Source organism: Xenopus laevis, chromosome 8L (assembly GCF_017654675.1).
Source record: "Xenopus laevis strain J_2021 chromosome 8L, Xenopus_laevis_v10.1, whole genome shotgun sequence".
NCBI classification, from domain to species: Eukaryota; Metazoa; Chordata; class Amphibia; order Anura; family Pipidae; genus Xenopus; species Xenopus laevis.
The window spans coordinates 19,499,807-19,525,693 of record NC_054385.1 but is presented as its reverse complement, the minus strand read 5'-3'; the positions used below and the strand labels follow the sequence as shown (position 1 = coordinate 19,525,693).

Here is a 25,887-nt window from a genome sequence, read left to right as displayed (position 1 = left end):
TACAAATACTGCAAGTTTTTTTTTTATTTTTACAGTTTAATACAATAGTGGGTTTTGCTTTTGAAAAGAAACTAAAGTTCACATCTCTTCCTCATGCTTTTTCCTTATACCCTTGTTGGCTTCAGCAAGTATCAGCGTGGCTGTTTCTGTTTTTTGCAGACATTTGCTCACCGCCGTGAATTCTGGGAATGACAAATGGGCTGATATGGCTGTAAATAGTCTCTGAGGGTCCATTTTGGTTTTTTTTTTTTATCGTTGACGGGTGGGAAAAATAAAGGGAATTCTCATGACGCAAAGTAGGAACTCTGCATTGAGTACAGTCGGTCAATGGGATTCCCCACCCTGGCTTGCATTGAGGTGACCTCTGAAGATGCCAAAAAGCAATCGCTGAGGCTGGTTAACGAGGTATCGCTGTCGATGTCGTGAAATATGGTGTCATTGCCTGTAATGGAAACATAACATTAATATTAAATGCCAACTAACCAATTAATCATTATCAGCCTTCTCACAATAAACATTTAACGAATGAAACTGATTTAGAGACTGGTGGTATATAATCTTCATGCCCAAGACTTTGTACCACTTGCATGCCGCCCAACATTTTGGAAACAAAAAGATTTTTGTTTACCATATGTGGCCCATTTTTGTGGCCACTACAATGTTCATTGTAGAAAATGTGTCAGGTTATGAAAGTTTGAACACATTTCTGTGGCTTGTATGGGTTATTACAGCTTTGCTAATGATTGTGAATTGCCCTTTAATCTGCAAGTCACAGTTTCCCCAAGAGACCTGCGTATCTTAAATTGTTACAATTATTTATTTGCTTATCTTAAATTGTTACAAAAGTATCCAAGTGCACCTGGCATGTATTCTATGCTCTCTGCCAAAACCAAGTATTAGAAACATGGGGGTATATTTATCAAAGCGTGAAGTTAGAGATCACCACAGTCTGCTAGAGTGCCGCCACTTTCCACTCATTTCTATGGGAGTGTTTATCAATGGGTGAAAGTGAAAGTTCACGCTTTGATGAATACGCCTTTGAAAATGCCATAGAAATTGATGGAAAGAGGCAGTCTGTCACTATAGCGGACTGGGCAATCTCTAACTTCACTCTTTGATAAATATACTCCTTTGTATCTTTTTCTGGCTGTTTAATGCAGGAAATCAAAGAGAAAGTCAGGACATTTAAGTAAGAAACTGGGACTGCGGATTGAGCCATCAAAATTGGAACTGAGTGTCCTGCGAAAAACAGGGCAGTTGGGAGGTATGTACTTGTCTCTGAACTGAGGCCAAACAGACTTTCAATGGACACTATAGTTTCTGGGTACTGATATCAATGGAAGTTCCTTCATATAGGTGAGCAATATGGCAACTGTCTTTAATATACTGTATATTAATTATATTAAAGACAGATGTTTTCTGTACATGAGCCATCCAAGTTGTCCTTTGTAGGTTCATATCCCTCCCGCTGATGTCAGTGGCCCATATATGTGCAATGTGCAGATGAGTGATGTCATCTGTTGTGGGCAGTTCAAAGGGACATTGGGCAATTGAGCTTTATTGGCCTTTAAGAGAGAATTTTTTTTCTGTAACTGAAAGATGAGCTAGAGATCTGCATTAGGATCCTTTAGGGAGGCACACTTCACCAGACAAAAATTCACTCAGACAACGCTGATTCACTAACAAGCAGGGTCGGACTGGGGGGCCCGGGGCCCACCGGGACTGGTGTCCAGGGGCCCCCCCCCACCTACTTGTAAGGTGAATCGCCGCTCGGCATAATTGCCAAGGCGGCGCATCGCGCATGCGCAAACGGCGCTAGGCGCGCATGCGTAAACGTTGCGCATGCGCAAACGGCGCTGCGATGTGCTGAATTTTTTTTTTAAAAACTGTTTGGGAGAGGGGGTCTGGCCCCGCGGGGGCCCACTAGGGTCGGGGCCCCATGGGTATTTTCCCGGTATCCCGCCGGGCCAGTCCGACACTGCTAACAAGCGAAGTTGCGTCCAGGTCACCAAACGCTGGCGAAGTTGCGCTGGCATTAAGTCGGCAAGCAGAGCGCAGTTGCGCTAGCGTTGGCTAATTTGCATACAGAAGGAAGTTAAAGTTAAATGGACGTATATGTTGCAGCAAATACATTACACTAAACAAGCCCAGGGAACCTTAATAAGAGTTGTTATATTGCCCTACACATGAGCCCAGTGTATAGTTTATGTGCCATATTTTAGTAAATTTAGGGGGGAAGCCAGTTACCCCAAAAAAATTGTACGCTCTTTTGCAGCCTATCACCCTGAAAAATTGGACTTAGAAAAATTAAAGTTTGAGGAAATCCTATCTACTCTATTGCACTTCGCCTGGTCTGAGGTGGCGAAGGCAAATCTGGTGCAGTAAAATCCGCATCTTAGTGAATTTGCTCAGTTATGTCCCTTCGCCAAAGCGAAACTTTGTCTGAGCGCCAGCCTCTTTTTCTAGCAAAGGTGCGCCTGCGCCCATTAGTAAATCGGCATAGCACCGAAATGGTGTCACGCTGGCAAATTTTCACCAGAGTTAGTCACTTTGCCCTTTAGTAAATTTGCCCAATAGTGCAGTCAATGGATCATGAGAAAGCACATGCAGTTTGGATAGCCAACCAGCTGGCTTGAATTCTGATTGGCCAATATAAGAAAAATCATTTAGGATCACATAGAGATTGTAATAAGCTGCCAGTATGGCCAAAAGCTCCAGATTTACTGATTTTGTATTCATCTGATTGCAACATGAAAATCATTCAAAAAGCACTTAGGGAAAAAAATCTTAGAAAAATTGCTAGTGTATCCCTCATTAATATTGGGTGGTTATTGCTATTTTATCTCAGCACCTCCTAGTCAGGTGGTAAGGATTACAGCCTGGAATCTTGCAAATGGATCAGTAAATGTAACAACACGCATATTTGTATATGTATAAATATGTTACTGCCAATGATTCGGTGAGTAATACGTAAAAGGTACTATGTCAGCTTGTTTCAGGTTACATAATTATACGGTATCACATGACAGACTTACACAAGAACATGTAAAATCCCCATACATTTGCACTGTTTCTCAAGTGGATTAGTTATGTTATGTAAGTAATTTATGCATTCTGTAGGGAGAATACCAAGGATTCATTTATGAGCAGTTTACAGTGAGAGATGTCTTGGCAAATATGCCTCCTGCTCCAATGTATTTCTATTTCAGAGAACATTTTTTTCATATGTAGCAGCCTGGGAATTAGGTTGTAAACCTCAAAAGTGGGAGATTTCATAGTACAGGTATGGGACCTATTACCCAGGTGTTCTCTGGATAACTGATCTTTCAGTAATTTGGATCTTCGTACTAGAAAATCATGTAAACATTAAATAAACCCAATAGGCTGGTTTTGCTTCCAATAAGGATTAGTTATTATCTTAGTTTGGATCAAGTACAAGCTACTGTCGTATTATTAAAGAGAAAAAGGAAATCATTTTTCAAAATTTGGATTATTTGGATAAAATGGAGTCTAGGGAAGACAGCCGTTCCGTAATTCAGAGCTTTTAGGATAATGGGTTTTCGGATAACCGATTCCATACCTGTACTTGATCTGATCTTGATCAACTAAATTGGTCATCCAATCAGCCATGATTCTATTCCCTCTCTCTATCCTTCATCCACCCAGTTTATGTTGCCCCTTGGCTTCCATGTTCAAAAAAATAAATATATTTTAAAGGGGTTGTTCACCTTTAAATTTACTTTTAGTATGATGTAGACAGTGAAATTGAGACAATTTGTAATTGGTTTTCGTTTTTTATTATTTGTTGTTGAGTTATTTAGCTTTTTATTCAGCAGCTCTCCAGTTTACAATTTCAATAGTCTGGTTGCTAGGGTCCAAACTACCCTAGCAACTATGCTTTCATTTAAATAATAGACTGGCATATGAATAGGAGAGGCCTGAATAGAAAGATGAGAAATAAAAAGTAGCAATAACAATACATGTGTAGCCTTACAGAGAATGTGTTTGTTTGTTTTTTTTAGATGGGGTCGGTGACTCCCCATTTGAAAGCTGGAAAATGTCAGAAGAAAAAGGCAAATAATTCAAAAACTATAGAAAAAGAAAAAATTAAGGCCAATTGAAAAGTTGCTTAGAATTAGCCATTCTATAAAGCACTGCGTATCTTGACAGCGCTATATAAATAAATGATGATGATGATGATGATAACATATTAAAAGTTAACTTAAAGGTGAGCCTTAAAACATCAAATTCAAAGTGAGCATATTTTTTTCAGAAAACAATAACACAGTTTCAATATTTGCTATGTTGTACTAATACAACCAGTGGAGTATCTAGATATTACTGGGCCCACACCAAATTATTTTTCAGGCCCCCAAAATGTATAGAGGCTGACTTGTTTTACTGTATTAGAATTGTATACAAATTAAGGCTTTATGGGGCCCCTATACCCCCAGGCGCCCCTGCTTCCTCTGCCGTTACACCCCTGAATACAACATAAAGGGGGTTTTTGATTTGCAAATCATCCCATTCTATTATTTATATTTTACACAGTACCCCAACTTATTGAAAATGGGGTTGTAGTAATTAAGTCAAACTGTTTCCAAGTCATAGTAACTCATAGCAACCTATCAGATGTTTGCTTTTATTATTTAAAGGGGAACTCCACACAAACATAACTTAATATTTTTGAAAAGTAAACATAATTTCAAGCAACTTTGCAATATACATCAATTAAAAAATATGCAGACTTTTCATGATTTTTAATGGTTTGGACAGTTCCATAAACCTAGCCCCCTGCTCTCCTTCTAATCGGTCTGACTACTTTGCTGAGCTGACTACTGTTACTTTGTATCAACAGTCAAATACAAGAGTCCTCTGCACTCAACCCATTATCAATATATTTAAGACAGCGACATTTTGTGCATACTGCTACTAAAAAATGCCTTACCCTTTAAACAAAACAGGGATTGTTTGTCCATATATTGCAATATATTTAAGCTGGCCAACTACGTCAAAGTCATCCCATATCTGGCCAGTCCTATGCTCAATTTTCATCTGATTCATTAAGAATTCAATTGCTTAATTATACATTTTACAATTTTATTAGCAGTATGCACAAAATGTCGCTGTCTTAAATATATTGATAATGGGTTGAGTGCAGAGGACTCTTGTATTTGACTATATGTATTTTGTGGTCACACCCTCATTGCACCCCCGCCTAATGGTTTTAAAAAATAGTGGTGAGCACAACTTTCCCTTGTTTGTTATACTTTGTATCAACAGCCATCTGTCCTCAGCCTGCATCCTGCAACCCCCACAATTCCATGCACATGTGATTTCTATAAGGAACAGAACGTCACAGTGCAATGCATTGTGGGTTATGTAGTTCCTGCATGCTGTCTGTAAGCTGTGGAGAAGTTGCAACAATTTGTAACATCAGTGTTTAGTCCCTCCTTTCGTGTCAGGATTTCAAATGATGCAGAAAGAGAAGAACTGTTAAACAGCTGGATTTGGCATTTATTCATACTTTTTGAAGTATGGTAACTGTGACGGGTATATTAGGGGTTTCTGTGTTATGTGGGCCTCTTGGAAGCCAGACTTCCCCTTTTAAACTGTGCTTCATCAGAACAACATAGCTGCTGATTGGATGCTATGGGATGTTAGCCCTTGTAACTTCAGTATGCCATATATAAATTGTTCATCATCCCTTTTGCACGGTGACCGAGAGTCGGGACTCCTCTCTTTGCAGATTCCATAATGAAGGCGATAGCATAGTACACATATCCCTCAAACCCTAACGGGTATATTTACTAAAGAGTGAAGTTAGAGATCAGCACAGTCCCCTAGAGTGAAATTTCGCGACTCTCCATTCATTTCTATGGGGTTTTCAAAGGGGTATTTATCACTTTCACCCATTGATAAATACTCTTTGAAAAATCCCATAAAAATGAATGGCAGAATTTCACTTTAGGGGACTGTGCTGATCTCTAACTTCACTCTTATTATGACGTAGAGACTGATATTCGGAGACAATTTACAGTAATTTTATTTAAATTTTGTTTATTATTTGTGGGTTTTTGAGTTATTTAGCTTTTTATTCAGCGGCTCTCCAGTTTGCAATTTCAGCAATCTGGTTGCTGGGGCCAGGGTCGGACATAAATATGCCCCCATATGTTTAAGAATCAAATGTCCCTTTATTTTGAGAAATAGCTCCAGGCCAAACTCATATAAACTGCCCGTTCCAGAAAGTAATTAGAGGTAAATATAATACTGTGAACATGATCCATTTTGAGCGGGATACGATAGCAAAATAGTAAGTTAGCTTGAAAAAAGACACAAGTCCATCAAGTTCAATCTTTTAAGTCTATATATAACCTGCCTAACTGCCAGCTGATCCAGAGGACGGCGAAAAAAACCCATTTGAAGCCTCTCCAATTTGCCTCAGAGGAGGAAAAACTCCTTCCTGACTCCAAGATTGCAATTGGACTGGTTCATAGTGTCGCTTTAATCTGCGCCACATGCTTGGCATTAATCATTGTACAGAGTGCACGCAGCTTACCATAAGGATTCATGTGGTCACCTGGCATTTGTGGAGGTGTAAGTCCTTGCTGGAAGGGGTCTGTGCTGTAGCTGTTCTGATCCATCGTGACGATCTGCTGCTGAGGAGGTGCCAGTGGGGCATATGAGGTCATCATCCCCTCCATGCGGCTGGACATGACCTCTGATTGGTGACAAGGAGCCATGTTAATTCACTCACCCTGACACATTAGTCATCTGCATATCAGTTGTTTGGCATCTTTATATTCATTAATCTATTTCAAGGAATTGTTCAATGTAAAAATAAATAGATAGGCTGGTCAAAATAAAAAATGTTTCTAATATAGTTAGTTAGCCAAAAATGTAATGTATAAAGGCTGGATGTCTAACATAATAGCCAGAACACTACTTCCTGCTTTGCAGCTCTCTTGCTTTACACTGATTGGTTACCAGGTAGTAACCGATCAGTGACTTGATGGGTCATAACTGTTGCATTTTAATCTGATCTGAATGCTGAGGATCAATTGCAAACTCACTAAACAGTTATGTCCCATGTGGCCCCCCTTCAAGTCGCTGACTAACTCAGAGTTAGAGAGCTGAAAAGCAGGTAGTAGTGTTCTGTTCTGTTAGACATCCAGTCACTCCATCCTTTTTACATTTTTGGCTAATTAACTATATAAGAAACATTTTTATTTTGCACAGCCTATTTATTTACCCACTTTTTATTATTACACTGAACTGTTCCTTTAATCTCTCTGCTTGGCTGCTCAATCTGTTCGAGGCTACTTCATGTTACAGTGACTAGAAACACAGCAGAATTTTCAAAATTAAAATTCGGAGGAATATGATCGACCCGAAACTTGAAAAGAAATCAATTTGATTCTCCGATAATAACGCAAATGTCAGGAAGGCTGCAAACAACTCCAATTTGATCCCAGGATGTCTGCCATTGACTAAAACAGCAATTTGAAAGGGTGGTGAATAGTTGAATTTGAGTTCTTAAAGGGCCAGTGTATGCTAAATCTCGAAAATCGAATAAGAATTTTAAAGAAACTCAAATCAAATTTTAACAATTCCCTAGTTGAATTTGACCGTTATGGCCATAAAAATTTTTAATTTTCACTTCAACCCTTGATAAATCTGCCCTTAGGTGTAATGCTTTTGGATTAACAAAATTTATGTTATGGGGAGGGTGTGGGTGTCCCCAGGTATGCCACTACTTTGTGCATCATTCAGAACACACAAGGCAGGGGTCTCTAGGTACAATTGAATCCTGTATTTACCACTAGTTTGTGGGCTACACCCTGCATCTGATGCTGGATTATTAATCTGATGCAAATCTGAGAGCTCATTTGTTATCTGACATGTGCACAGGTCCTGTTTATGGGGACTAATAAGTAAAACTTTGCATTGCTTAGCACGCCAGGACTAGTGCTATATCTATGCTAAATAAGCCCTATAGTATGGGGGGTTTTTTTTGGTTGCATGAGGGAATATATTTCATACTCCTCACCTTCTCCCTCCTTGGTCATAACATGGACTGTAATCTTTGTAACAGTATACATAATTTTATTTCTTGCTCATCTACCCTATATGTCCTATAAATCTATTGAAGCAATGCACAACAATGCATATACAAGTAGCCATATATATATATATATATATATATATATATATATATATATATATATATTTACATGAATATGCTCTGCTTCTTTCCAATCATAGGATTCTACCTGTCTTTACAGCATGAAATTAGGCAGTGGTCCGTATTATTTTCTTATTCCCTACCATGTTTCTGATTACGTATCAGTTTTGTCACATAAAAACAAGATTTCAGACCACTGACTCTTTTATCAGGTAGAATCACATGAGAAAGAGAAAGTAGAAAGCCCCATGTGTACAATGAAATACAGAAGCAGAAAAATGGCTATAGATTAATTTTTTTTAACACTTCACTTTTAGAATCATATATACTGTTTTCAGGCAGTTGTCATAAGTAAACACAGTTGTTATGATAGTGTCCCTTTCATCTGTTAATTGCTGAACAGGAAAAGGATAAGGAAAAAAAAGTGCAACAGAAAAGGAAAGTTCTTTGCTTTTGATATTTTTTTGCAGCATTTATAAACATTTATGTAAAAGTTTGAATAAGATTATGAAAGCAAACATCTGATTATTTGATATGGGTTACTCTTATAAAACACCTCTTATCATAAAAGAAATGTTAAAACCTGTATAAACTGGAACTCAGTTTCCAGTTTAAAATGATAAGAATATTTTGTTGTTACAGATTTGGTTTGGTTTTGGTGACACTTTACAACATTCAATATACAATAGCACATTGTCTTTACTACTGTTCCCATGAAAAGCAATGGAGACAAGTAGAGAATTTTTTAGAATTCTTTTGAAACTTTCCTACTAATATGGGGTTTATAGCTGGAATGCGATGAACGTCTGGCCGGGCCTGTACTTTTTGCTGCAAGTGCACATTATTAAAACGACAATATCACCACCATTTTTAAAGACTAGGATGTCAGACAAGCGCCCAGGATGTTATAACTGATGTTTAGGAAAGCTAAATACAATTGGCTGCTCTTCAATTATAAAAAAAACTACAATGAGGTGTAGCGATGTTGCTTGCAGGCCCATAGGCTGCATATTTTATAGATCTGCATGATTCTGCATAATTCTAGCCTTTTGTATAGAGCAAAAGGAGAGTTTTTATCAGATGGTATAAATGGAGAAATAGAAGGATTAAAAAAAGATATAGTGTGTGTTAAGAATCAGGTTATAGAAGCAAGAGGGAGAAGTAGGCAGTAGTAGAATTACGATTGGCTGTTAGTTAGTTAAGCATTAGTTACCTTGGCCCAGCCTCTGGGAATTTTGCTGTTCCTGTTGCTGTTGATGCCTTCGTGCTAATTTCTTCATCTGTTAAAATAACCAGGTTAAAATATGAGTCAAAATATAAAAATATCCACTTGATATCTGCCGCAAATTCAGTCTGGAGTATAATAACACTCTTAATAATACCCAGTAAGGCAACAATATGAGGAACAAGCTGTATGATACACATGGGAGGCCTATAGCTTAGTAAAAGTACTCTAGAAACTAGCGGTATCCCAGTATAAAACCACCTGGGAGCTAACAAGGCAGAATGGCACACTTGAAACAATCAGCATTAATAAACAAATTAACAATAAAGAAACAGAATAATAGATGTGAAGCGAGCAGTATCAGAACTGGGAGTATGATACCAGGGAAGTGTAGAATGGGTACAATCAATATACTCAGAAGCAGACATTGTGGAAATATGCAGAATGATACCAAGGAAACTAAAGGTACAGCAATAGGAAGGAGTATACCAGGGAAGCTAAAGATACAGGAATGTACAAGGGAAGCTACTAGTAAAGGAATTGGCAGAATTGGGAAATGTATTATATAGAATATCAGAATAGTATGGGTACAGGCAGGCCAATAACAACAAACATTAGGAACTTCAGTTAGCATGTACATTTGTATACTAACATATGGACATACCTTTGCTCTTTGGTTCTGGAACCACACCTGAACCACTCTGACACTAAGTCCTGTTTCAGCAGCTAATGTCTCTCTGACCTGCAAGAATTAAAGTGCAATAGGATGTCACTCAGGCTTAAGATCTGATTTGTTCTGTAAAAGAGACTGATGTGTTAGACAGATTGACTTTTGAGTAAAAACACGAGACAGTAATTTTAAGAATTTAAAGTCCATGTTCTATTTTATAATGGTTAAACTGGAAAACACCTACAATCTCACAGGCCTGGATAATATATGCAAAGTCATGCCCTGTTCTTTTTCCAGTTAGCCCTGTCCCTTTTGAGTTTGTAATTTAGGACAGTTCAGTGAACATACTGGATGTTTACAAATGTTAAGACTCCCACTTACACATTGAGATTTAAGAAAGAGAAGATGTCTGGGAATTGAACCCACATACCTTTCTACATGGTTTAGATGACACCTCAAAAGATGCTTTGAATGCCCTTCTTTGTTGGGTTGTGAGGATTGTCCTTGGCCGCTTTGGTCTCCTTGGGTCTTTCCCATCATCATTGCCCTTCCCCTGATTTACATGACATTTCCCTGGCTTCACATCACCATCTTCATCATCACTTTTTACTGGAACACATAAGAATACTCATTATTGCAAAAAAAATCACAATCAATGGCATTAAAGGAGAACCCCTTCTTCATCACCAGCTAGAGGAAGAAGACCCCACAGTCTGGGCCCCCTGTTCCCCGGGCCCCCAACAACTGTGAGGTCTGCTTCCTCTATAGTTACTCCACTGATATCTATATCATGCTATATCAAGCTTAATATAATGGTGAATATTTAGCAAGTTAAAGAACCAAGATAGGTACCAGAATCAGAGTCATCCGGACTTCCAGAGCTCAGCAGATCTTTCTCCTTCTCATAGTCACTTTTGCACAGCAATTGTCCTTCCTTTAGTACAAACTCATCTCCCTTCCTGAGCTGTCGCTCACATACACAGCAGCAGAAGCAGCTTAGATGGTATACACATTCCAGGGCACGCATCACAAACTCCGTAGGAGCGATCTTCTCCATGCACCCACTGCATTTTGCAGCAAAAAGTCTGCAAGACAGAAAGGAGACCATGGTTAAAGGGCACATTCATGAAACAACTTAAAACAGCACTGTGTATATATGTTATAATAGAGTTAATAATCGTTAATAAAGTTAATAATAGTGAATGTGAAATAATAGAGTTAAAACAAATAATAATGTAGTCCAAAAGCACCGGCAACATTAAAACAGGGGTTAAAATGGCTGATTCTCCGCCAGCAGGCACTGGCTTAAGTGGGTTGTAAGACACAATTTTCTGGCACTATATGAAATGGGTTTATATATTTATACTATATGAAATTTATTTTTGAGTGAGTGTCCCTTTAAGCAAGCCCCAGTATGCTACATACACAGGATTATTTGCCTAGGTGCATCAGAGGTGCCATATGAGGCTTCACCTTTATAGGACACTGCCCCGCTCTTGACCATCTGTTTAGTAGACAACTGATTCTTTATCCATACAGATTCCATGTAGCGTTAAATTTGGCCCTTCTCCTTCCCTTAGCACTCGAGCTCCTCTGTTTACCCTTTCAATATTTCTCCACTCTCTGTCTCCTGCTCTTAATTTCCTTCTATTTATCTGCAAACACGTTTAATTGTTTTAGTACAACATTTATTATGAACGGAGAGATAGTGGCTGTGCAGTGCCAAGGCTGCTGAGCGAATTAAGTGTGCTTCAAGAGGCTTTCTAAATAGATTAAATCCCCATATATTGAAACAGTTTGTTTGGTGGAGAGGAAGGAAACCTACACACACACAGACGTATAGGGTGTAACTTAGCATCACAGGCTCATCAGTTGCGTAGAAGAGACGTTTAACCACATGCTATTTATATCTGTGCTTGACTCCATATTGACTTGCAGCTGTATTGACAATTTCCCATATTGTGCTCTATTGCCTCTCAATTTCCGACACTGTTCCATAAACCAGTACACAGTAACTCCTTGCAAGGCTTCTACTACTGTTGTACCCAATATATAACCCTTTTTCATTTGCTTCTCTGTAATTGTCCTTAACCTCTTCCATGCATCTCTTTGGTAAATCCATACAAATCATGTTGTTCCATATAAACTGCCCCTGTAATTTGGAGGTTCCCAGATTGTAGAGCTGCTCTACCTTGAGTTATATTTAGAAAGCCCATTTGCTCTTCTGGATGTTCCAATATAGCAGTGTGACCAATAAAATAATATAACAAATGCCTCATATTATTCTATATAACCTTTCCCTGGAATGCCTCCAATTGTGCCACATAGTCTTCTCCTTATAATTCCTCCTTTTGCTCCACACTACTATCCTTATACTATATACTCTATTCTACTTCTCGTTATACTTCTTTGTGTCAATATTACCTCCATTGCTCCATAAACTCCTACTACTACTTTAAATAGCCCCATAACTCCTACTGCTACTACCTAATAATCCCCTTCATATATTGCCCCCTATTTCCCGGTATAGCCAGGGCCGGATTTACAAAGTGGGTGCCCCTAGGCCCACTCCTGTTTGTCGCACTTTCCCCTCCCCTTTATTCATGCAAATGTTCATTATCTGGACTGGAGCATGTGGGGATTGGTGCACAGGAAATTTAAAAAATCATTGTATCTCCAGCGCATCCCCAGTGTTTTTGAACCAGTGTGGGTGTGGTTGGGCAGCATGCCGCCCCCTAAAATCCTGCCACCCTAGGACCGGGCCTAGGTGGCCTTTCCACAAATCCGGGCCTCTCCATAATGCTCTTTTGCTCTACATGATTCCACTCTTTTTTCTATATTTTTTCACTGCTCTAAATGATTTGTCCCTTTAATTCTTTATAATGATCCCCTATTTTGTAATGCCGACTTTTGATGCAGGGTTACTTACTAATATAGAGCTGCATGGTAAACACATTAGAATAATAGATCTATAAGCCCTTATAATGATTTCATATACCCACCCAATAATAATACTGATCCACCTAATGCACACTAAAATCCCCCTATTTAGCTTTCCATTGCAAATTTCATATAACGGGCGCCTGTTAAGGGTCCGAAGCCCTTGTTAACACTTGTAATAAAGAGAACTAGTTAAAGTTGTGTGTTTTCCCTGTCTAATAAACACTTCTGAAGCCATAATAAACGCAAGTCTTCTCCCTAATAAAACACATCCTGTGGATCCTCCTTTATGACCGATATCTATCACGACGGCTCGGAAATTTATGAGAACCCCCTCTCGTTATTGCTCCAAGCCTTCGAATTAAAACGATTTTTCATTTTCAAAAGTCTTGTGTGCCGTTGTTCCTAACAGCCCTCTCCTCCCCACCCTTTGCTTCTCGCTGCGGCACAATGACACCCTAAAGACTTCACGTGTAATATTCTCAGAATAGGCATGCACCAGCTGTTCTACAAGGGACCAGCTTTAAGTGCAATTACGCCACTGTTTAGCAATTACAAAACTTTGATAAACTCCTACTTTAAACTAAACGATAGAAGAGTCATTACAAAGACAATGATGCATCCAAATGCTCAGTGTCACATTTCTCTTCATTTAACCTTACAATTAATTTCAAGATGCAAGTGAGAAATGTTTCCAAGTCTGGCACTGGGACTGAATATGTTGCAGAGCTTTTTGCGTATTTATTGCTGACACTTTGTTTCTTTGCAATTTAGCTGTACAGGTATGGGACCTGTTATTCAGAATGCTTGGGACCTGGTGTTTTCCAGATAACTAGAAAATCATGTAACCATTAAATAAACCCAATAGGCTGATTTTGTTTCCAATAAGGATTATTTATATCTTAGTTGGGATCAAGTACAAGCTACTGTTTTATTATTACAGAGAAAAAGGAAATAACTTTTTTAAATTTAGATTATTTGGATAAAACGGAGCCTATGGGAGACAGCCTTTCCGTAATTCTGAGCTTTCTGGATAATGGGTTTCCGAATAATGGATCCCATACCTGTACTATGTGTTTGTGGCCACTGCTGTTGCTTTGGTGACTATGGAGAATACACTTGCAGAGGCAAAATGACATTTACAAAAATAAGGTGTTATATTATGCCCTCATGCTATAATTCCTGTTTTAGGTGAAATAAATATTAGTTTAAGGTTATTAGGGCTGCATTAAATATGGATTTTGCCAAATATTCAGCGAAGGATTCTGCTAAATACCAATCTGATTTAAACCCAAAATGTTTAATTCTGAGCAATTTTTTTTTTTAAAGTATCTTCTGGAAAAAAAAGACATTATAAAGTTATTAAGACACATGACTTGAAGTGTTTTGGTTAGGTTCAGCCATGCACTAAGGATTCTGCCAAACTGAAGTTCTGCAATCGCTTGCAAATATGCAAACTATTTTTTTTGACATTCCATAACCTTTAAGCCATTCCCTTGAACAGCGTAGGCCATGTTTGGAATCATTTTTCACTTCACTTTCTTCCCTCCGTCATCCTTGTACAGGTATGGGATCTGTTATCTGGAAACCCATTATCCGGAAACCCGTTATCCAGAAAGCTCCGGATAGGCCACCTCCCATAGACTCCATTTTATCCAAATAATACAAATTTGTAAAAAATTTGAGTTCAGGTTGAACATGACCATATAACAAAACCTGGGCCTTTTGCTGAGCAGCATGGAGGCCAGGATTCCAGCTAACATTGGCTGTGTGTATACAGGTGTTTCTGATCCTTATCACAGATGCAGATAAAGCACCTTATCACGTTTCTGTTTGCAGAGCACTTCTGCCTTTCACTCCCACTTTGTCTCTTCCCTTTTCTCTCCCAGTTCTTATCTTTCCCAAGCAGAAGGTTAATGTCCCATAAAGGGGGGTCTTCTCTGGCCTATAAAACAGCATCTATACTGACAAATCTCACAATGTTAAATGCACATACTCTAGTCTAACCAATGTACTAGTTGTCCTGTTTTGTTGTTGATGAATCAGTTGCCATAACGGATATCAGGATATTCTGTACAGCTCTCATTAAAAGTCTAGCAGGTTGAGGGCTGCAGTCAGGACTGGACTGTGATTCAAAATAGGCCCTGCCATTCCTAGTACACAGAGGCCCAAACAGACCCCAACAGCCCACTTAATAGTCACTTTCTATGGCATCTTACAGCAGCCCCTCTGGCATTTGCCAGAACCCACAGATTGCCAGTCCAGGCCTGGCTGCAGTCCCTTTCCTGGCGAAACTCTGTGACTCCACCCCGAAACATCCTAATCCCGCCCCTGGAACGGCATAACCCCGGCCCCGAAACGGCACAACCCTGTCCCTCTCTGGGCCGTGCCTAACCTATACGCCACCGGCCGGTAAGGCCAGATGTAAGAGGTGCTGACCCTAGCTGTGGAAACCCTAAACCCCTTCCCACTGTTTTATACCTCCATCTTCACTGTATTTGCCTTATTCTCATGCACCTGCATAACAAAGTGAAGAGCAATTTTTCGATTAAAAACAATGAGTTTTCTTAAAAAGTTTGCAGACAGCAGAAAGTGTCCATGCATCCACCGAACAAGTATGTGACCTACTTGTGTGAAGTGATAAAACATCATCTAAACCAGGGGTCCCCAACCGCCAGGCCGCGGACAGTCCTGAAGTGGGCCGCCAAACAATCAACACGGCGCGCCAAATTGAATGCCGACCCCCTCACCGACCCCTCCCGATCCCACCCCCCTCTTTGGTCCCCGGGCCAAAAAAGTTGAGGACCCCTGATCTAAACTAAAATTAAATAGTTTAAATTTTTATCCCCTTTCACCGCATCCAAAAATTCATAGAAATGTGATACTTTATTTTTTTTTTAATGACTTGCATTCTGGAAACACAAATGGAAATGTTGGACGGGTCTCAGAAAAGGCGAAATATCCACACAGACACAAAAGCTGAATATAAACATAGTCTTTAGAAGCACAAAGCCCTGCACATTGGAATATATACGGCTGCCCTTGTAATCCTGGACATTTCTTTACACATTCACTGTGTGCGCAAGGTTGCTAAGCAAGACTTAAACTTTTTTACATGGGTTTAATCCTCCCAGCTCCTGTGTCTCTGAAGACTATTTGAATTCTTCACCCTTGTTTAATAGTAAACAGCTATGTGATCTCTAATCCTTATACCCTCCCCACCCTTGAAATATTTTTTAAGGTTGCTATAGCACTGCAGTCAAGCTGCGGTATGCACTTAAAAAAAAGAGAACCCTGCTGAGTCTTAGCCGGAAAAAATAAGCAAGGGATTAAGGGCTTGTGTGTGGGGAAGCGGGGGAGAGAAAGGGTTAACTGCATGGATGCCAATTCTCTCACTCTGACTAGGGTGATATTTGGTGTTTTTGCAATGATGGGGGGGGACCCCTAGGGGGTTATTTATCAAAGTCTGAATTTAACTTAATATTTTCCGAAAAAAACTCAGACCAAATCTGCACAGGTTTGCGGGGGGAAAAAACTTGAAAAATACGATTTTTATAAACTTTTCGGAACTTCCACCCGAATTTTTGCCCGAAAACCCCAAAAACTTTGTATTATTGCATGAAACCCAGCTCAGATCAAAAAATCTTTGGGACTTCTCCCATTGACTTATATGCAACCTCGACAGGTCTGAGATGCCGGATTTTGAGATTCGGACTTATTCCAAACTCAGGGTATGATAAATCCCGAAAAATTTGTTGTCATTTTTTCCCACTAAAAATATGGATTTTATTCTAAAAAAAACAAAACACAAATTTTTCGGGTTTTTAACATTTGAAGTTTATTTTATAACCCCCAGTGTCCAATTGTGCATCTGGATCCAGCCTTTATGGGCCTTTTTTACATCACAAGGCTTATTTACAAAGGTGCAAACTTTTGCACAGGCAGTTGCCAACAGCCACCAGTCAGGCCTTTGTTTTCATCTTCAAGGAACTCATGATTGGTGTCCATCTATCTCAAGTATCTATGTATGTAAACGAACCTCCATGGTTTTAATATAATATACATTTTTAATTTGCAGTATTGGATAATTGTCCTTCTATATGCTGTTGGTTTGTTTTTATAATCCAACTAGCTGAGTACAAGTTACTTTTAGCCCAGTTACAATTCAGGATGAATAGTATAAGGGTAGACTGTCCATAGATCACCACCTCCATGGTTTTAATATAATATATTCTATTTGCTGTTTGTTTGTTTTTTTTATATCCAACTAGTTGAGTACGTTACTCTTAGGCACCCTTACCCAAATACCATTCAGGAAGAAGGATATAAGGGGTTTATTTAAAAACTCTCTACTGGATTAGGGGCATGGTACATGAAATGTATTTTCCATTGGTGCTTTTCAGCCCACTGAGTGCCACCTGCAGTTTTCCGCCTGGTGGAGAATATGGCCTTGTGTGTACCCTAAGCCTTAGGGCAGGGATCCCCAACCAGTAGCTCGTGAGCAACATGTTACTCTCCAACCCCTCGGATGTTGCTCCCAGTTACCTCAAAGCAGGAGCTTATTTTTGAATTCCTGATTTGGAGGTAAGTTTTGGTTGTATAAAAACCAGGTGTACTGTCAAACAGAGCCTCAGTGTATGTTGACAATCCACATAGGGGCTACTAAATGGCCAATCACAGCCCATATTTGGCACCCCAGGAACATTTATCATGCTAGTGCTGCTCTCCAACTCCTTTTATTTCTAAATGTTGCTCACGGTTTGAAAAGGTTGGGGATCCCTGCCTTAGGGTTACAATTAAAAGTACATTAGACCCCTTGCATGCTGTGATGGTTCTTGGTTCTTAGTTTAAATCTGCTATTGTCCACCTGGTGGATCTCAAACTGTAACTCGCAGAATCCCTTTGGCCCAAATGTGTCCCTTTCCTAGCTCATGGCATGTAAATGTGTCTCAAGTACAAAATCTTTAAATGAAGTGGGGCATGCTGCTTATTAAGCCCTTTACCGCTAGGTCACATTTGCTCCCCTATGGGACTAACCCACTAATAGATTACTCTATGTCACTGTCAATGGAACACTTTGCTTATGCAGACATTTAACTGGAAGTCTCATCAACATCAATCCTAACTTGCATTATTAATACGTACAGCCACATTACTCATTAGCTCTCTATACCACAGTGGGGGCGAAAGCCTCTGCTATTGTCCCCAACAGGATATATATATTAAATCTGTCCTGAGCCTTCTGTTGAATGTCATTTTTGGTCATAAACATGTAGCAATAACAGAAGAGGGGGTGGATACCGCTCTAACCCAGTTCCCCCTCTTCCTAGAGAGTATTAATAATTTACAGCGCTGATGGGTTTGTGGGGAAAAGCAATCGCCCCCCTGTAGGGAGCACATTAACGCAAAGTATTTACGCGTCTCTTCTTGCCAATCAATGGCTAATTTGCTAGTCCTCATTCCTCAGTGGAAATGACTTCCAGACTATTGTTGAGATCCATAAAAAGGAAAAAAATATATATACACTTGTTTTGTAACACGCCATAAATTCTGATTTTATGTACAAAATAAAGCAGCATTTAGTTTTACTTAGTTTGTGTTTTAATTGCTAATGATTCTTTTGTCATATTCTGCGTGTGTTCGTCTCAATTTTCATTAAACAAGTCTCCCATGCCTAAGCACTTATATCTCATCGAACTATTGTTATTGTAAGCAGAATTGAATTAGTAAAGAACTAAAGCAGGCCATACATACAGAGATCACCAAATGAGCAGATCTCTCCCTGATATGCCCACCTTGAGGTGCGCAATATTGGGCAGATCTGATTGAGGGCCCCGGGGCCTAACGATCGGATCACAGCGAGGGAATACAGGTGGTTGGATCGAGGACCACATCAAGGAACTGATCCAACAGGATTTTTAAACCCGCCCAATCAACATCTGGCTGACTATCGATCAGGAAAGTCCATCGGAGGTCCCCATCCACTGCCCAATAAAATGCAGAATTAATATGTCGGCAGCTAATATCTGCTTGTGTATGGGGGCCTTAAATCAAGGAATCTCAAGAAAAGACAGGTATGGGGTAACTAAAATACCATTGAACATTAAATAAACCCTAAATGATTGTTTTATCTACAGTTACCCAAAAATCTGGGGTTCTTGATAACCGATCCCATACCTGTATAAGACTGAGACTAAAGGTGGCCATACACTATAAGATCCGCTCGTTTGGCGACCTTGCCAAACGAGCGGATCTTAACCCGATATGCCCACAGCTGGGCGATATCGGGCGAATCCGAACGTTCGGCCCTGGGAATGCTGCGAATGGGCGCCGACGGGTCGCAGGGCCCCATCAACTAGTCGATGCGGTCCTGGATCGCAACTTGACAGATCAATATCTGCCCGATTTTTGGCCTGATAACGATCGGGAGGACCTGTCGGGAGCCCCCACACATGGCAGGGTAAGCTGCCGAAACGGTCTAAAGGGCCGATATTGGCAGCTTTAATCTGCCCATGTATGGCCACCTTAAGTACTCATCCCAAATCTCACCCTAACTAATCTTCAGGCTAAGCTTAGTGTTAAGGTGGCCATAGACGTGCCGATAATATTGTACAAAACAAATTTTCGTACGATATTCAGTGCATGTATGGTGGGAAACGAGCCGACCGGTATTGGCAGAGGACTTGGATATCGGTCAGCGCTCTGATTAGCTGGCCGGAAAATTTTGATCAGGTGCCTTTGAAGGCATCTGAACATCGCCTATTGTTACTACCTGTATAACTGACAATTCAGCTCTATACGTACGTATTGAAAGAACAATCTTTCCTGGAAAGATCTTTTCCAGGAAAGATCGTTATTGTAACGTCTATGGCCACCTTTAGGCTCAGTGATGTCTTGTAGAGTAAATAGGCATTCTCCCCTTATGGCCTTCACTCTGGGCCCAGCAGCCACTGCTCATTGTTCCCCTACTCTTAGATGATATCAGATATATACCACAATTAAATGAATATTGCCCACTTGCCATGGATATAATTTTTTCTCTGACATTCCAGATATGTAGCACAGCCCAAGAGGACAATATGGCCTCTCTATGTATTGATACGTCTTCTTAAGCATGTCTTTGTATGATATCATCATATTATCACCATCCTACCCCCATACTCAGTGTCAGATTGGGATGCCAGGGACCCTCCAGAAAACCTTAAATTATAGGCCCACACTCCAAAGTATATTTCTACTTCCTCCCCTTACTCAACCTCTTTATTCTCCAAGTATTTTTTCTTTATATACTATTATCTTTTATTCTATCTATTTAGCCTGTGTGTTCCCATATAGAAATTGGTAATGACCATGAAATAGGCAAAATGTTTAGAAGCACTGACACTTGGGCCCATGTGAATGTTCATGGTATCCCTTTGGGCCAGTCCAACACTGGCCATACTATAATGGATAAAACCAGGACTGTTATTTGGTCCAACAAGCTCCTTCATGATCAGATAATGTCCCTTACAGAAGAAGAGAGGATGATGGGAGCTTTCATTTGGAAGCAGTGTTTGCTGTTTAATGTATGAGGAGGTTATCTCAAGGACACGAAAAAAGGGAATGAGACAAAATAGACAGAGGAAGCAGTCCGGGCGCTGCAAAGAAAACAGAGCTCCACTCAAAGGACGCTATTGTGAAAACTCCAGGGAACATATACAAGAGCTGCGACACAAAACTCACACTTCAACTTCACTTAACTCCTTCAGTAGGTCTCGTTTCTATGTGTGCACAGTGAGAGAATTTGATGAACAGCAGCAAAAAGTGCCCTTTTTCAAAATACAAAAGTATGAACAAGTTGCATAAAACTTTCTTTTCTGAAGAATACAAACTTTCAGTGCACAATTATACCTACAATGTAGACTGTAGATCAGGCTAAGGAATATTATTCTAAGCAGCTTTACGATAGAGGTATGGGATCCATTATCCGAAATGCTTGGATGCTTAAGAGGTTTTTCTGTAACTTGGATCTTAAATCTGCTAAACTTAGGTTTAAAAAAACATGGCTTGACCACCAATATGGATTCATGCAGCTTAGTTACCATTAAATACAAGGTACTGTTTTATTGTTACCGAGAAAAAGCAATTGATGGATTGATGAAGCTTAGTTACAATTAAATACAAGGTACTGTCTATCTTGCATTTAATAGAGGTACGAGATCCATTATCCGAAATGCTTGGGACCTTGGGTTTCCCATAACTTGGATCTTAAATCTACTAGACTTAGGTTTAAAAAAAATTGCTTGACCACCAATATGGATTCATGCAGCTTAGTTACCATTAAATACAAGGTACTGTTTTATTGTTACCGAGAAAAAGCAAAAAAGTTGCGTTGTTGGGAGATGGCCTTCCTGTAAGTCAGAGCTTTCTAGATAATAGGTTTCCAGATAATAGATCCCATACCGATGTATACCAATTTAAGATTTTCAGTGTTTTTTCAAGTTATTTTTAAGTGTAACGGATAGAAGAACGTGCCTAGTTTATATTCGCTGCAATTCTGACATCCTGAAACCAGGTGATGAAGAGACTTGACTTCTGCCACATTGTTTCAGGAGTCAGAACCAGAAAATAAGTGAATACTTTTAAATAACTTTAAAACCAATGAAAGATGTGTAATGTGTATTTGAAAGATGCTCAGAATTATTTGTTTTCTTTCATTCGGCAAAAAACAGTTTTCAGTGGGTGCGAATATATTTTTTTCTCATGAATAGGAGCTGCCATATACTGTAGCTCACTTTGCTGAGGTTCCATAGCATTCGTGTGAGATAAAAGACGAACACTCTGTAGTTCTAAAGGCAATTTTAGTTCCAACAAGCGATTGTATGATGATAATAATTAGCTGGCAGTTAACTGGCACATATCAATTTTAAATTAAAATCTACACTGAGAGATTCACAGCTCTGCCCGCAGTTCAGCATGCCTGTGTGTGTTTTTTTTTTGTTTTTTTTAATTTGCTCTTTAATATCACTATTTCCAATTTAGAGTATAAATAATTGGAGCAGCCTCATAAAAAACGCCCGTTCCCCTTTCCCCAGAGCCATGTAAAAGTCTTCTTTTAAATGCTCCTTAATCACCGCCCCGTTATAAAATTACCATAGTAATGAGCTTTAAATGGAGCCTCCTTGATTTTTAATTAAGCTCCCAGCAGGTTACAAAATAAATATAGACATATAAAAAAAAAAAAAAGATTATTGAAGTATGGAATGCAGCAATTGAGCCACACTGAAAAAGATAAGCCTTTTCCACTGACATGGAGAAACGCACACAAACACAGGCTGAAGGTAAACATTAAGAACATTTCATACATTCATCAGGACCAAAAGAGAGAGATATTTAATGGGTTTTTCTACTAATATACAGTGGTTTAATAGCCTCCATAAAGAGGCTTACTCTTGGGTTAGCGCCTCATCAGCCTTACTAACCCATGTTGTTCTATCGTAGGTAACGGTTGGAAAACCTTTGTTGGACGCAATAGACTCAGACTCAACTACACACAAGTAGCAGCTACAGATCTTTGTAGCTGCAACCGTTTAAGGTTTTGACCAATGCTAGGGTTCAGGGTCGGACTTGGGGGCACGGGGCCCACTGGGGTTTCTGCCTGAGTGCCCGCCTCTGGACCCTGGGGGATGCTGCCTCAGTGGCTCCTATCCAGCAATCGACCCGAAGCGCATGCACGTCAGCGATTGTCAGTATACTCGTATTTTTTGCCACTAGGAAGAAAACGGTGCGGATCTGGGTCAATGGGGCCCACTGGAGCCGGCGGCCCACCTGTTTTTTTCCCGGGGTCCCGCCGCCCAGTCCGACCCTGCTAGGATTACCATCTTTATTGTTTGGGGTATACGGACAGGAGGGGGGCGGGTGTTGTCAGGTGGCGGCTGGGTGATGTCAGGGGCAGGGTGGTTACATCGGGGGTGGGGCGGGTGACGGGGCGGGGCAGTGATGTCAGGGGCGGAAAGGATGATGTTGGGGCGGGACTGGTGTCAATCAGCGATTGGTTGATAACCATTTCATTCACTTAAATGTCCTGTCCAGATTTCCTAATTTGGAAATCCGGACTGTCCGGGTAAAATCCGGACAGGTGGCCACCCTAACCAACTCTGGAGACTTTTTGTACATTTTCACGATCCCATTCAAAATGCATATACAGCATAATTTAAAGGTCAACCTCTAAAGCCATGTGATCGCTTGGTCCCATAGGCCTAGCGTACACAGTGAATAAAGGCAAAATTCCCTTAAGGGGGAGAGAGGAATACAGCGGGTTAAAAAGCCAGCTCAACAGGAACACCACCATCCAGAAGCAGAGTAAACATAAAATAAAAGCAGATTGTAAGGCTGAGAATTCGGCCAAAATATGGGCAAAGCATATCGGCCTCGATCATTAACTGCTAATACTTCTCTCTCCAAGCAACGCACAGGAGATTCCAAATCATTCTCGGATAAAGACAAGCCCTTTAGCCTTAGGAATGTGTTATTCAGATGTTCCCAGTGAAATTGTATGAAATAGAGAAAGCCCTCTCCCCGTGAAGGTTTACCCTACATCCTGATTACGTGTCACCCCGTTACACTGACTTTCTGAAGCACATTGTTGCCTAACCCAAGTGATGGTCCTCTTTTTCAGAAGCAATAACGGTAGGCATGGATATCATAAGCACGGGATATATTTTCTACAGCTGCTTTGTGTAAGCTTATGTCCATCAGCGCCTGGACGGTAGTGCACGTCTATTATTTGTTATATAGCGCTATTCATTTTATGCATTGCTGTATACAGAATTGCCAGGCACTTTATGCAGTAACATGAGCAAAACTGGCTCCAGTTCATTAACTCATACCAACCAGCCGTTCCATCGAGTCAACTATAGTCATTATAATAAAAAGCATGCATCTGATTGGTTTGCTATGGATAACTGATAAGGCTACCTTTTCAAGCATTAATAGATAAACCCCCCCCCTCCTGTCCTATAAATTGTGTAAGGAGTTGTATATTGAAAGGATCAATACGTTCATTGGTCTAGTAACCCTTGGCAACAGAATGTTGAGTTTCATTATTGTAACGCCAGCAACCCACTAAAAGATAAGTGTTGATTGGCTTAAGCTAAACATACATGGGCAGATTTAAGATGAGAATTTTGCCCCTTTAAGATGAGTCAGCAGTTTATCTGCTTGAGTACTGGCCCTTCCTTCTCAGTGGCCTCCCTGATAGCTATCTGCCGAGAATTGGCCAGATATCTATTGGGCAGGTTTGTTAATCCTGTAAAGCTGGCTATACATGAAGAGATCTGCTCGTCTGGCGACATTGCCAAACAAGCAGATCTTTCACCGATATGCCCACCAATGGCAGGGCTATATCAGGGTAATCCGAACATTCGGGGGGGCGAAAGATCGGATTACAACGAGGAGCAATGGGCTCTGACGGGTCGGTCACCTGAAAAAGGAAACCTTCCCAATCGATATCAGGAAGACCTGTCGGAAGCCCCCATACACGGGCAGATAAATTGCCGAATTGGTCTAAAGGACCTATATCAGCAGCTTTATCTGGCCATACATAAAGAGAGCTGCTTGTTTGACATTGCCAAATGAGCAGATCTCTCCTTGATATGCCCAGTTGAGGTGGACGATATTGGGTTGATCAGACCTTGGGCCCTAGGGCCCAATGATCGGATCACAACGAGAAGTATGCGGGCAGTCGAATCGAGTACGGCATCAACAAACTAATGTTATCCTCGATGCACTGAGATTTTTAAACCCATCCGATCGGCATACGGCCATTTTTTGGCCAGATATATCAATCGGGAAAGCCCATTGGAGGGCCCCTTACACTGCCCAATAAGATGTAAAATTAATCTGTCGGATAAAAGTGCAGCATTTTAAAGAGCTTCCCATACTTATACAGTATATCAAATAAAATAATGAGGGGTCCTTCATTCCATTAAATAAAATCCAGAAGCAAATTCATATATAAATAAAATAAGCACAGAAAGGACCTTTATTATTAAATAAAAAAAATGACTTTTTCTGTTTCCTTTATGCTGAATAAGCTTCTCTGTTAAATATGAACAGATGGCGCCATTTCTGTCTCGCACACACACGCTTCTTGAAAAAACTGTAAATAAAGAAACAAACAAGTGTTGGCTTCTTCTCTATTATTCTGGATATGTGTTCCAAAAATGAGTTGTGATTGTAGGGCATATGATTTAACGACCCACAATATAAAAATTCCCCTTTAAAAATGGAAGGAGGGGAGAGAGAAAAGGGGGGCATGGTTTCGAAGGGGGGGGGAAATGAGTTTGTCTGCTTTTTCTCATCGCCAACACTTATGTGTTAACCGCTTCCATTCTGGAAAGATGAATAAATATTTGTGACCACCCAGTCTGCTTTTGGCTTATTCTTTGGCAGCCATAATTAGTTCTGAATTAAGTTCCCCTTTTAACCTGTTATTATGCGCAGCGGAGAACAGATCCCAAAGTCTCTGCAACTAAAAAATAAAAATAAAATAAAAAGCACAAAGTTAGGTTTCATCATTCTGTAAAGCTAGATGGTGAGCCAGTTCAGACTGCAATAAGTGGTGGGGAGTTGTGCAGACATGAGATGATAGAACATGCTTCTCCTTTAGTGAGATGTGGACATTCATGGTATAGAATACTGTGCAGTATTGTGTATTAATCCCAATTCACAAGTAATAGATTTGGATCAGTAAAAATCAGATAGAGATCTATAGCTATCTATCTAATAGTCGCTCATCAATGCCGAAATAGCGAGGAGGTAGAAAGGAGCAGTTCTTGGCCAAATCTCTGCTACCATTACACCCAAAACTGTTCACCTAGCTTTTCT

General features: G+C 40.1%; 1 protein-coding gene across 2 annotated transcripts in view; it reads right to left on the bottom strand.

The window, feature by feature from the left end:
• Positions 1-218: 218 nt before the first annotated feature.
• The window catches only part of lmx1b.1.L (LIM homeobox transcription factor 1, beta, gene 1 L homeolog), a 121,883-nt gene continuing 96,214 nt past the window's right edge, over positions 219-25,887 (bottom strand). Inside the window, exons 3-8 of one of the 2 annotated variants that reach the window (XM_018229589.2) lie at positions 10,933-11,165; positions 10,511-10,689; positions 10,075-10,152; positions 9,399-9,465; positions 6,581-6,721; positions 219-442 (exon numbers count right to left, since the gene is read on the bottom strand). In XM_018229589.2, coding sequence (XP_018085078.1) covers positions 285-442; positions 6,581-6,721; positions 9,399-9,465; positions 10,075-10,152; positions 10,511-10,689; positions 10,933-11,165 — 856 coding nt within the window. In that variant the 3' untranslated portion in view covers positions 219-284. Of the gene's footprint in view, positions 443-6,559; positions 6,722-9,398; positions 9,466-10,074; positions 10,153-10,510; positions 10,690-10,932; positions 11,166-25,887 lie in introns of both variants that reach the window. The other variant, XM_018229588.2, reaches the window with a different exon arrangement.